Here is a 13313-nt window from a genome sequence, read left to right as displayed (position 1 = left end):
AGAGATGCAAAACAAAAACCTGGAAGGAGTCATAGAATTCTTACAACCCCAAACCAAATTATCCTCTGCTCATCAGAACCTTAAGCCACAGTCAACCGATAGGGTCACCATAAAATGATCTGCATGAAATGTAATTTATAATTCAAAGAACTGAAAAAACTTGAAAGTTCCACACGAAAACCAAGACTCAATATTAATGTTAAACTTGTCTACCATTCCTGTTTAAGAACCTGAGCAAATACAATCAGGTAGACATACAAACGCTCCTATTTGACTGGGAATACATGTGCCAGAAAGCCCCAATTACAGCAGATACCTATGGTGAAAAGTTGACACCTGCACTCATCATAAGTGATGGCATGCAGGCAGGGTACACACAATTTCTGACATGGAAGTGCTTCCTATGTAGAAAATCAGTCTTACACGATGCAGCCTTCAGTTTCTCCCCTCCATTAATTTAATTTCTGCTTGGTCAACAGGATTATAAAACTAGTAAACCAAATGCAGCTTGTTAGCCAGAAAAAAAAATGCAGAGAACCAAAGCTTCCAAAAATGCAAACACATTCAGAAAAACCATGATATGCTGGCTTCCAAGGTCTCAGTGCATTAGGGGGCAGTGTAGGAACACAAACTTGCTTGTGCTTTGTTATGGTGCATCCCTCACTAACTGCTGATGCATAGCTAACACAGCAACAGACATTGATTTATGTTCAACTTTCCATTTCATCAGAGAGATTTTCAGAATGCTACACACAGAGTTCAAAATTTAGTAAGAAAATACATAGCCACCATGAATACAGCAACAACCTCTCCCAGGTTGATACACAAGCACACAGTCTATAAATGCTCATATGGTAATACACACACACACACACTCACTCACTCCTGTATTTTTAATCCTACCCACTTCTGGATCAGGATTTGGAAACTGGAGCACTGGATTGTAAGACAGACATAACTCTAAAGAACACTGCTTGTGAATGGAACTAGCATCTTTAGGCCATGCAAAAAAGTCCAAATACTGAGGAAGATACAATATATGCAATTGCTTGGAAAGGCTCAGTGTCATACGTTGACCTGCCCGAGTAAGCGCCAAGGTCACTTTCTGCTATGAGTCCACTGCTGATCCCTGACACAGCCCCCCAAAGCTACTATAAGAAGGAAGAACAAGGAGACCACCTGCTGTGGTCAGGGTGGGGGGGGGAGGAAGGAGAGAGTCAGAAGACAGGTGAGTAAGGGACCAATCATTGGTGACTGCTATTGCTCCTGCTCCATCAATGTCCCATTCCCTCTGGCAACAAGGAGGAAAAGGAGAAAGTCATTGCCAATCACCAACCAGGCTAGGAGGGGGCTGCTGAAAGTGTCTTGTGGGCTGTCTGTTCAAAACCATGAAGACTGCACAGCACTCAATTTGAGATTCTGGGATACTGGGCAAGGAGTTGGAAAGCTGACCATTTATTTAAGCCACTGAAAAAGTCTCCTGGTTCCAAAAATTATCCTGGGCATTATTTCTTACTGCCCTTTATGCCTAAAAATTTCTCCAGGAACCCCTATGGGATCCTGCCTCTGCTTTCTTAAATTCATGAAGTAATCAGCACCACAAGATCAATTTCAGCACAAGCTCAAATTTTACTCTACTCCTTTTAGCCTTTGTATGACTTTTAGCCTATGGACATGTGCCAGTATTGGGAGTCCAAAAGGCATTCAAAAGGAGCGCTTGTGGTTCTTTTTGGAGGATACCTGCAAATCTTTCCATCCTATCAACTAACTGGTAGAAAGCCGAGGTGAAGACTGAAAGGCCTTTAAGAACTCACTTTCCCTAGAGTCAGCAAAAAATGAAGTCAAAGTCGTTTTTAGTGCAAAGCTTGAATCTGCTCTGCAGAATGGATATCTACCTCTAGATTCTGAACAATGGGACACACCAAACATGCTGTGATACACTCAGGAACTGAGTCATGTACACTCATGAAAAACCAAAACTGCCGATCTTCAAGTGAGCTATGCCTAAAGTTTGAAGATATTGTCTTTTTAATGAATGGTTTCACATCAGGATTTTCACCTAGTATTGTAAGGTTTAGAACACTTGTCCACAAGCACCACACATCTGAAAGGGTATTGGTAAAAAGGATTCCTCTCTGTCAAACAGATTGAACTTGAAATCCTGGCAAGATGGATGTTGCACCCAAGGTAGAAAAAAGCTGGGCTGCTGGCCAATGTTACCATATCATATCTCCTTCCATGCATTTCCCCCATATCTAAAACACTTCATTTGTTTTTTAATCATCTCAAATCAACAGGTTCTCTCTCCCCTGCCCCCAAGTACACACATATCCTAGAAATGCATTCTTCAACCGAAAAAACCATTCCTGCTGTATCATGTGAATTCTGCAGAATACATAGCTTGAGGCCATGGAACACTGACCAAACCAAACTTGCTCAAATCCCTTGCCCAAGATTTTCCCCATACACTCAAACTACATAAAACAAATGTCCAATGTGCAATCAAGATTCATCATTTAAAATGTGCACTATGACTACTGATAGCCTGGTACTATCATGGCAACAAGCCAACCATTTTCTAGCTCCCTTTTTAGGACCAATAGCCTCTCATTAGTTTGTATCTCAGCCTTCATGTTTCTGAAGACAGGTTCCTTCCCTCTTGGTTACAGATGGAAAGACAGAGATATTAGAACAACAATATGCCAAATTATGTGAAATAAAATTGGAAAGAAGCTCATTTAACTCATTTCATGATTTCATTTCATCATGATTTCATGATTTCATTTCATGATTTCAGAGCCCACTGCTTTATTTTTTGAAGAGCTGCCTCAAGTTCACACATAATAAGAATTGGCAATCAAAGTATCAGATTGTTGGAATTAAGAGTATCAAAGTATTGCATATCCTCTGTTTCCTTGTAAATAGGCATACAGTGGCAAATTTCTTATGACATGCAAATTTAGTGCAGCCCTCCAGCTCACTATTTCTGTCCACCCTAGAAGACCTGATCAGTGCAATTTTGCGCAGTGTACTACTGAGTAGAGACATTCTGGAGAATTTTTAAAAAGTTAAAAATCCAGAGATTATTTGCAATCCTTTTTCACCTCCCATGTTTCTCCCTTGAATGAATGGCTTTCATATCAGATCTTATAATTCTATTACCAGGAATAACATGAGGCTCAAGACAAACTTTGCTAGGAGACTAAGAGATGCAGGGGGAAAATTACTTCATCTGCAAAAGACAGGTCTACCTTTAACACTGTATATCTTCCTTACTGACAACATGCAGCAGTTTCGGCCCAGGCTGGATTCTGCTTCTGCCTGTGGCTAAAGCTTAAGCTGGTTTTGTTAAAAGATTTCAGTGATGGCAGTTGGAAAAAATCAAGTGGTTAACCAGAGGGAAAAAAGAAGAACCCAAATCCTGAATGTTTTGAATTACACACAAGCCTGTCATGACCAACAAATAAATAATTTTTTTTAAGCAGCTTTGGAAAGATCTTGAATCGTTAAAAGAAAAAAAACACAAAAATAAATTTGCTTTGCAGAAAAGAGAAATCTACAACACTGCAAAAACAAAGGTTTAAAAAAAAAAAAAAGACCCAGAAGAATGTCACAACTATTTACAACTAATTGGGCACTTCTAGAGGTTTCATTTTAAAAGGCATCTTTGAGGCTATGATCCCTTTGGTGAGTGGCTTAAGAATCTATTTGTGCACACACAATGCAACAAACAGTGGAAGTCAGGAGATTTCAACTCTTACCTGAAAGAATCCTGGAGGAATGGGTCCCCCTGGCATTCCATCATTTGGAGGAATGTTTCCAAGTACCGGACTTGGTGCTGCAGCTGCACTCTGCACAAAAACACAAATATGTAGATAAATATGGGATTCAAGACAGCTGCAAGAGAAGCCAACTCATCTCACGGCTCCAGCAATCAGCATATGACCAATAACCAATATCATCATAGTTATCACGGCTGCCGAAGGAAATAAAACCTTTACACTCTGTGTTATAAGAATGTAGCATTAAGACTAACAAAATGCAAAAACTGGAAGTGGCTTCTGATCAGAGATAAGAGCTGTTTACAGCAGCGCGGAGGTCCACAGAAGAGGCTGCAAGCCCCCTCCCCTGGACCCTGCAGAAATCCATCACTGCCCTCCATGTAGGTTTAAAAGCTCCTTGCTCCCAGCAGTACTGTGATTGCTGCGGCACAATTGCTGCCCCCTCCTTGCTCCCCACAAAGACTTACCTGGTTCCCAGCTCCCCTGCAGGAGTTTGGGAACCACCAATCTAAACAACTCAGAAACCCAAACATGTTTAACATGCCATGTTTTACAGAACAGAATGATTATACTGAACATTTAAAGTTAAACTAGCTGAAATGTTTATTTCAAAGGGAGTTCAGAGCAGCCTTTTAGCCTCACAGCCACACTGTAAGGTAGGCTATGAGGTAGACTCAAGACCACCCAGTGAGCTTCATAGCAAAGCAGCAATTTGAATTTAACTTCCCCACATCCAAAGCCAACAACCCAGCCACTCTACCACACTGGAACTTGGGTTTCCTCTTCATCCCACAAAATCCTGACCTTTTCTTCAATAACCTGGTTTTCTAAGTGACCAAACGGATGCAGAGTCTTTAGTCATTGTCCTTGTTTGATCTTTGGCACTACTTTATGAGGTTTATATGGGATTTGGGAAAACAGCACTTACCCATTAATAGACCCCAGTGTAATTTGTGCATTGTGTCTGGAATAAGTGAACAAGGAATTACATTACCAAACCAGTATTTTTTTTAAATACACTTATCTGCAGCAATTTCCTAGATCAACATAAATGACCAACATTACTCTTTGCTCCACAACTTTCGTTTTGTCAGAAGAACAATGTGGTTTCTTTATAGTTTACCATACCAACTCAAGTCTACATCAGAAGATGAGAGTTCATCTGTCACCACTGTCAAGCTTGGCTGTTGGTATTTACTCCTTTATTTCCTTCATTCCAAAAGGAAAAAGAGTAGCTCAGCAGCCAGAAAACATCCAGTGCATGAAGAAAGGACATGAAGAGGCTGAAGGGGAAGAAATGACACTCATACAACTGCTGCAGGAAACAAAGTTCAGTGGCAGCAAGAGTAAGGAAAAAAGAATTCAATTTCCATCTTTAAACCACTACTCAACTTTGTCATTTCACCTATGGAAGTCAGCTTAAGCTTTTAAAATCAAAATTTGGCACATTCTATCCCTTCTGAACGCAGAGTTGCATGCCCTAAACCAGTGCACAGCTAACACACTTGCCAGTTTCTGCTCTGAAAAGTGGCAGCATTACATAAGCTAGCTAGCAAAGAAGAGACAAGGAATTTTTCCTTTAAGATACACACCTGATGACAAAATTGGTAATATGATATTACAGATAATTAACAACAATAACAACAACAAGATTGAAAAAGCAAGTTGTGATCCAGTTGGTTATTTGATGGATCCTACATAATTATGATTGGATAACTCCAGGTAACCAAGCCTTACAGATGAGATAGCTAGAAAACGAGCACAGGGGCTATTTCCAACTAACACTCTTCTAAACTTAAAGAAGAGTTCTCTCCATATATTTTATGGGAGAGGCTCCAGCAATAGTATGTTGTCTTTCCAACCTCTGACCCAGAAATGAAAGACCTGATTAAGTCCAAGTCCAAGTCCTTCTCTGCCTTGCAGTGAAATCCATCACTTAATCATGACTAACTTTTGCCAGTTCGTATCCTGTGAACAGAACCAATCAAAATCTTGTGTTGCTTTATTAGTTCTGATCACCAATGTTAGCTGTAAGACTCACTGACAAAGCTATCCAGAATTCATAACTGGGTCCCAAACCATCAAAAATCACCACAACAGAAAAAGGGTGGGTTTATATGATCAATCATATATGGAAAATGTAACTGTGATGGGACATTTTACTGTAATTCTTCCACTGTTACTTGGTTTTTTGAAGACACAACCCCAACACAAAAAAATTTAAAAATATAACTATGTGAAATTTACTGGAAGTTCAAATTATTTTTTAATTAATTAAGTTTTTAAGATGAGGCCAGGGTTAAAAATACAGTGGCTTACAAAAACCCTAAAATATCTAGAACAACAAATGATGTAAGAAAATATAATTTGCATTCCCACCATATGTGGATGGGCGAGAGAGAAGTTTATTTTATAATAGCATTTGCTTCCTGCCTTTCTGTTTTCAAGAAGCAGCGCCCCCAGGTGGCTTAAACACATCCAAAAATATCTAAAACAGCAAGAGATCAGGCTATGCAGAGACTAGGAACAAATAATAAAGCAAATCATACATCTGTCAGACCCCAGAACAAGGTCTCGGATGATTACAGACTATCACGGGGTTGGGGACGAGACAAGTCTCTCAGGGCAGGGTGTTCTAAAACCTAGTTGTGGCTATAGAGAAAGCCCTCTTCTCATGTTCCCATCAACAGCAACTCCATTGGTGGTGGAACACACACAAGGACGTCCCATGTTGATCTGAGTGGAAATACAGGCTCAGATGAAAGCAGAAGGGCCTATGCGCAACCATGAATCACTCTAAGCCTCATCAAGTGCCTGAAGTTTCACAGACTTACCAAAATAGTTCTCTACCTACCAAGTGCACCATCTTCACAACAAATTCTGTTTCCTAGGTGCCTGAAAGAACCTTTCATTAATAAGATTCATTACACAGTTCCTTGGAATCTGTGGGGGTTTGGTTCTCCTTCCCCTCCCCCCACAGATACAGATTTTGCAGTTACTTGAATCTTAAAACATTTAAAACAGTAAAAATCAGTAAGAAAATAGCATTCCCTACCCTCACGCTGCAGAATTGTGCCATTTACAGGCCTACAGGGCAATCTTCTGTTCTCCCAGATGCCATTCTGGGGTGAGTCACGGCCAAGGGAGAGGGTTGTGCGACCCAGAAGTGGCATCCAGGAGCACAGAAGACTGCCCTGCACGCCTACAAAATGGCACAATTCTGCAGCGCAAAGGTAAGAAAGGCTTTTTTCTTACTGGTTTTTACTTTTAAAACATTTTTAAAAGAGGATCCCAGTATCCACGGACAGTGAAATCCATGAAAGTCAGACCCAAGGATAAGGCAGGTCCACTATACTATTATCACATCCTAGTAGCTTAATTTTGTTTTTACTAACAAATACATTTCTATCCCTCATAGCTGGGGAGGAAAAGCATGAAACAATATGGGCAGAAAGAGAAAGATCCAAGACTGGAAAACATATAATTTGCCTTGGTTTGCCAGAAACTGCCACAAAAATGGTCCTCCTCCCTCAGTTAAAATACCTTTTCTAAATTCTTCCATGATTACAACTAATGAGAGAAAATTTAAAACTGGTACATCTTTTTTACATATGGAACAATAGAAAATCTCTCATGGCTTTCTCACATGTATATAAAAAAGGAGAGAGAAAAAAGGAGAGGGAGGTAGCTTAGTAGTCCCAGACTTCAAGTTCTAGTACAGTGGTTCTCACACATTTAGCTACGGGACCCACTTTTTAGAAAGAGAATCTGTCAGAGCCCACCGGAAGTTATGTCATGACTGGAAGTGACATAATCAAGCAGCGAAATTTTAACAATCATAGGCTGCAATCTTATCCACACTTACTCAGGAGTAAGTCCCATTTACTATCATCGTTAAAAGAATATACATAGTAGCTTATTAAAATTACAGGTCTGTAACATTTCTCCAAATGCAGTCACAACCCATGATAGCATCAAGTCTAATATATTAAAAATAAAATATTGAAATGAATGAGGACCCACCTGAAATTGGCTCGCAACCCACCTAGTGGGTCCCGACCACAGTTTGAGAAACACTGTTCTAGTATATACAGCTACCATAATCAACTCTGCCATAATTGCACAGAATTTTGATTTTCTTTGGGTGGAAATTACAAGACAAGGTGTACAAAGAATCCAAGCAAATTAACTCAACTTCTATCTACCATACTTTGACAAGTGTTCGGGATCAGAAAGAAATGGAACGAACTCATTTGAACAAACCAGAGTAACAAATATGAGCTGCTAAAAACTTGAATCAACCCGAAACACTTTTCAAAAAAACAAAAACAAAAAACAACCTGTGACAAACGCAGACAAATCATTCTCCAATACTGCTCTGCCTGGTAAATATCAATTCATTTTGACATACTGATTCTTTGCAATCCATGGTAACATAAGCATGCTATTTTGGATATTTGGGTTCATTTCTCCTACACATGGTTAATAATTTGTCCTATTTTCCCCTTGTTTTACTACTTGTACTATGACTTTAAAAACTTGCCACTGAAAATCAATAAAAGTTTCAAAATTAAATGAAAAAATGGACAGTCTCTTTCTCACACACACCCCTCCCATACACACACAAGATCTGCTGATATGGGTGCGGGGAGTCATTTTCTTACTACAGAAAACATCACCTTACTGCTGGAAATAGGACACATCCCCATGCAGACAAATGGTCTTACAAAGTATCACATCATCATGAATATACTTATTTTCTTCTCTAGGGCAACTCACTAGCCAGTCCAGAGAGCATACATGCAGGCATCCTTAAGAAATGCTGCCCCCTGAACGAAGGGAGGAGAGATAGGTGAAGGGGAAGGGGGTAGTGACAAGGAGGAAAAAAATCTGCCCTGCCATTTGCTGCCACCAACAGTCTCCAGTGGTGTGAAATTTCTTACAAAAGGCTCCAAAGAAATAAGGGGAGTAACTCATGCACACACCACTGTCGTCTCACGAAACAATCTCCCCCAAATTCTGGCTCTCTCAGAGCTATCAGGCACCATACAGGATCAACTGAAAGCCATATTTAAGACGATCTATTTAACCGTCTATACACTTGCCTTCTGCCCTTTCCCATCTCCTTACCAGGTACAACAAAAGCACATATGTATTTTTCTTCTCTCAGCTTAAGGCAGAGGGTGGTAGTTGTAGAGAGGAAGCTTTTTCCTTCTGATTTTTAAAGCAACATTATAAATTCAGGTCTTGCTTATCTTGGAATACTAATGGATGGTGAGAAATCTAGCGGAATATCACAAGCACAAAAGAAGGGAATACAATCAAGACAGGAAGGGGGTTTTAAAAATCAAGGATGTTTACAGACCTATGTCTCAATATCCATTTAGTCACATCTGGCAGAAGTGACCTTGGAGGGGGGGTACACAGGCATAACTCCTAGATTAAAACTAATGGCTAGAAAAAAGTGTTAGCCAGACTAAAGATGAATAAAATGTGTTTTTTTTGGGGGGGGGGAGAAATAAAAATAAGGGCAATTAAAGGATGGGAAAAAGTTGCAAACCAACTAGGAAAATTAAATAAAGCAATTTCTTACACTGCTTATATATCCAACTAAAGAAAAACAAGAGAAACAAGTCCAATTTCTCTCTCCTTTGCAGGCCAACTTAAAAAAGGAAATTTTAATCTAAGGCCACTAAACAACTTGCAACTTCTGCCTGCAAAATGAATGAATCCCGTTAATGCAAGTATGTACAGGATCAGGCTCCAAACTGCAGCACACCCAATTAGAAGTTGTATGTTTTGTTTTTTTAAATAAAACTTCTCTATCACACAAAGTTCTCCTCCAAAGACAGCAGGCATCACAATAAAGCTGCCAGCCAAATTTTTATTGTTTCGGGAGATTTCCAGCCTACCATAATTTCATGGTGGTGAGCCTCCCAGAGTTAAACAGATCCCCCAAACAGCTTAGAATAATGCAGTTCTGATACTCTGGAGTCTCACAGTCTATACAGAACACTAGAAAAGAAAAGAAGGGGGAAACAAACAAAAAAACCTATCCTGTGCACTGTATCTAATTATCAATGCAAACCCACAAAGAATGTAACATTTTCAATGCATTGGGTAAACCAAATAAAAGAGAGAGCACGTAAACACGTCTAGGCCCGTAGCCATCATCTTCATCCACAATGGCGTAAAACTCACCATGGATGTGCAGCCAAGCTATGGTCAAAGAACCGCCAGGTATCATGGTCCCTTTCTATGCGTACAGCCGCTCAGCTTGGACATATTGCAGACGCAGCAAGGCATCTGTTACATTTCCTGGCTGGCCTGGAATGCCCTGCACAGCTGCCAGTTGGAATGCAGGGCACAATGCAAACCTCGCTGAGCAAAGGCATACCTCCCATCAAATCATGGGAGTTATTTTTCCAAGATACGCACATGTCAATTCAAAGCACACGTCGTGACACTTGGGTGGAACTTAATTAAAGTGCCCACCAGTGCCCTGAACAGAATGCAAAGCAAGTATCGCATCTACCAGACAAAATGAATTATTTAGAGGGCAGCAGCATGGCATTGTCTCCCTCTTTGCACCCTCCCTGCTTCTGCCTCCTAATGACAGTTCAGTTATGACAGAAGGAGCATAGCATTCAAATTTTCAAGCTCAAAAACTTGCAATAGTTTTTGCAAGTTTGGAATGAGCGAGGGAAAGAGATAAAGGAATGAGCGAGGGAAAGAGATAAACACTGCGGCATACAATGCTAGACTGCCTGACAAGGTAGAGTTAATTTGTACTCCCCTGTTATTTCATGAAACCACCAGCTGACTCTGGATCAAGCCCCTCTCCTGCAACACACAACCCTGAAGTGTCAACATATCAACAGTCAATCTTGTGGCATTCATCCTACGTACAAAACCGAACTGACTTGGAGAATATGATATCCAGGGACTGCTATGAGTCGAAACATAGTGGGCACTTCAGACATCTGGCACAGGATGGGTGGTGCTCCACCCTACCTGCCTGTGAGATCTTCTCTCTTCTGCTGGCCTTGGCCTGATCTCCAGCCAGGCAGAGGCAGTCCTGGACTTTTCTCTGTCTAAGTCCGCCTGCTAGTTTGCAACTTCCCATCCCAGAAGTAATTATGTGGCATCATTACATCACTGGAATCACTTCCAAAATCACGCCGGGAGCTGAAGTCTCTCCTGGCGCAATTCTGCGCCACTCTAGGCCACCCCCTTCCTTTCCTCCAGCCCAGAGCATTGAGAAATCACGCCAGGAGTGGCTGCCACTCCTGGTGTGAATCCACTCTGGGTCATGTTTTTTGTCTCCTCTAGAAACGAAAGATGCAGGCCAAAATCGTGCCGGAGTAGCTGCAGGTTGCAGCCACTCTTGGCGCAATTCCATGCTGCTCTGGGACACCCCCTTCCTCTCCTCCTTTATAGGAAGAGAGAAAAGATGTGGCTCAGAGAGGCAATATGCCAAGAATAGCTGCAACTTACAGCCACTCTGGCACAATTCTGGGCTGCTCTGTCAGGACTGCCCCCTTTGAGATGAAGAGGGCAGTGCAGGGGGGGTCAAGGCTGGTGGTGCCACCCCAGCAGGAATGGCAACAGGGACATTTGCCACCCTAAGTACAACACTGCAGCCAAGGTTCTCCTTACTCATGGTGTGGCCAGCCAGGTGAGAGTGTAGAGGGCAGCACTTCTCTGCACAGACTCTCACTTGGGATTCACCTATCTGCCACTTTTGACTATTTACTTGATTGAAAAATTTCAAAGTGTGTTCCTGACCACAGGCTGCCTTATCACATTAAAACTATGGAGAATTTATCTTCCTAAGGGTTGCACCAGAGCTGGTAGGCCAAGACTGCCTAAATATGTTAGAGCGAATTAAGGCTTAAAAGCCTTCCTAAGATGAGGATCGGATTCAAAAGAGATTCTGACTGGTCAATATCCAGGGGTTTGTTTTATGTCCTGCCCTCAAGAGTTTGCAATATGCTAATACTTGGGCAAGGAAGAGAAAATACAAGTACAGAAAATACAAGTACAGGTAGCAAAATAGCAGTCTTAATGACATGCTCTCTCATAGTCTTCTCTCTCTGTACAACATTATTTCGTCAATGGAAGCAGACTTTGGATAGGTCTCCCTATAGCTGGGGTTCGGCAACCTGTGTTTTCAGAGCCGCATGCGGCTCTTTCAGTCCTCTGATGCGGCTACCCAGTGGGAGCTGGAAGCGGGGTGCCTTTCCCTTGGCCTCCACGCAGCCAGCCCAGCCCCGAGGGTGCCTCACTCCATGTGATGTGCTGCGGGCGCTGGCTGCTGATGAGTGTGGGGCGCCGCTCCTCCCTGCAAAGCAGCAGCTCCTTCCCTGCAGCTCCTTCCCTGCAAAGCACCCTCCCCCCGCACGCACAGCAGCTCCTTCCTCGGCAGGCAGGCGGGGCAGCCAGGCGGGGCAGCGGCGCTCTGCTGGACCTGCTCTCCGCGCCCCACTGCGAGCAGATGGGGGGGCAGCTGGGCACCTCTTCCCTGCGCTCTTCCTTCCTTCGCCCTGCAGCGGGCAGGGGGCTGAACGGAAGAGGCGAGGCTTTATTCCTGTCCACACTTCCCTGGGCGGAAGCCCCGTTCACTCTACTGGGGCTGACTTCTGAGTAGACAAGGAGAGGAGCCTGTCCACACTTCCCTGGGAGGAAGCCCCATTCACTCTACGGGGGCTGACTTCTGAGTAGACAGGCAGAGGAGCCTGTCCACACTTCCCTGGGAGGAAGCCCCGGTCCCTCTACTGGGGCTGACTTCTGAGGAGACAGGCAGAGGAGCCTGTCCACACTTCCCTGGGAGGAAGCCCCGTTCACTCTACTGGGGCTGACTTCTGAGGAGACAGGCAGAGGATGTCCCCTGGTTCTGGTGTTATGTGAGAGTGTAAAGAGCATCTCTCTATCCACTCTGTCCATCCCCTGCATAATTTTGTATGTCTCAATCATGTCCCCCCTCAGGGGCCTCTTTTCTAGGCTGAAGAGGCCCAAACGCCGTAGCCTTTCCTCATAAGGAAGGTGTCCCAGCACCTACAAGGGAGCTACAAGAAGGGGCTACATTATAAAAATGGAACCTGTAAGAGGGGAGCGCATTATAAAAGTTGCCTATACAAGAGGGGAGTGCATTATAAATTGGGACATACAAGGGGGAGTAATAACTATAAATCTCTTTATTGTATTGAAAAATACTAGTCATTAGATTTCGTATTTCATTGTACCTCTTTTACATTACTGTGGAAAAGACACAAAGATGACTATTTACTGTTGGTCAGGATTTTCTGCTAGGGAGGGCACCAGCCCAAGTCTTGTCTATAGCACCAAATTGACTAGGGCAGGCCCTGGGAAAATAAATTAGTATTTAATTTAAATGTATTTTATTTTAGCTCTTTCGTTTTTTATATGTAATTCTAAATTTAAGATTATGGTGATCTTGTAACATTAAAATATGTTACATATTGTTTTCTCTGTAGCATTTCATTCATTTCAAAAATGCAACACACTATA

At 42.3% G+C, this 13313-nt stretch overlaps 1 protein-coding gene across 4 annotated transcripts in view; it reads right to left on the bottom strand.

Moving 5' to 3' along the window:
- Positions 1 to 13313, bottom strand: part of SSBP3 (single stranded DNA binding protein 3) — a 189607-nt gene that overhangs the window by 51230 nt on the left and 125064 nt on the right. For all 4 annotated transcript variants that reach the window (XM_066623116.1, XM_066623117.1, XM_066623114.1 and 1 more), the window contains exon 5: positions 3762 to 3851. In XM_066623116.1, the coding sequence (XP_066479213.1) occupies positions 3762 to 3851 (90 nt within the window). The remainder of the gene's footprint in view (positions 1 to 3761; positions 3852 to 13313) is intronic.

Source organism: Tiliqua scincoides, chromosome 4 (assembly GCF_035046505.1).
Source record: "Tiliqua scincoides isolate rTilSci1 chromosome 4, rTilSci1.hap2, whole genome shotgun sequence".
Taxonomy (NCBI): Eukaryota; Metazoa; Chordata; class Lepidosauria; order Squamata; family Scincidae; genus Tiliqua; species Tiliqua scincoides.
This window is presented reverse-complemented; position numbering and strand designations above follow the sequence as displayed.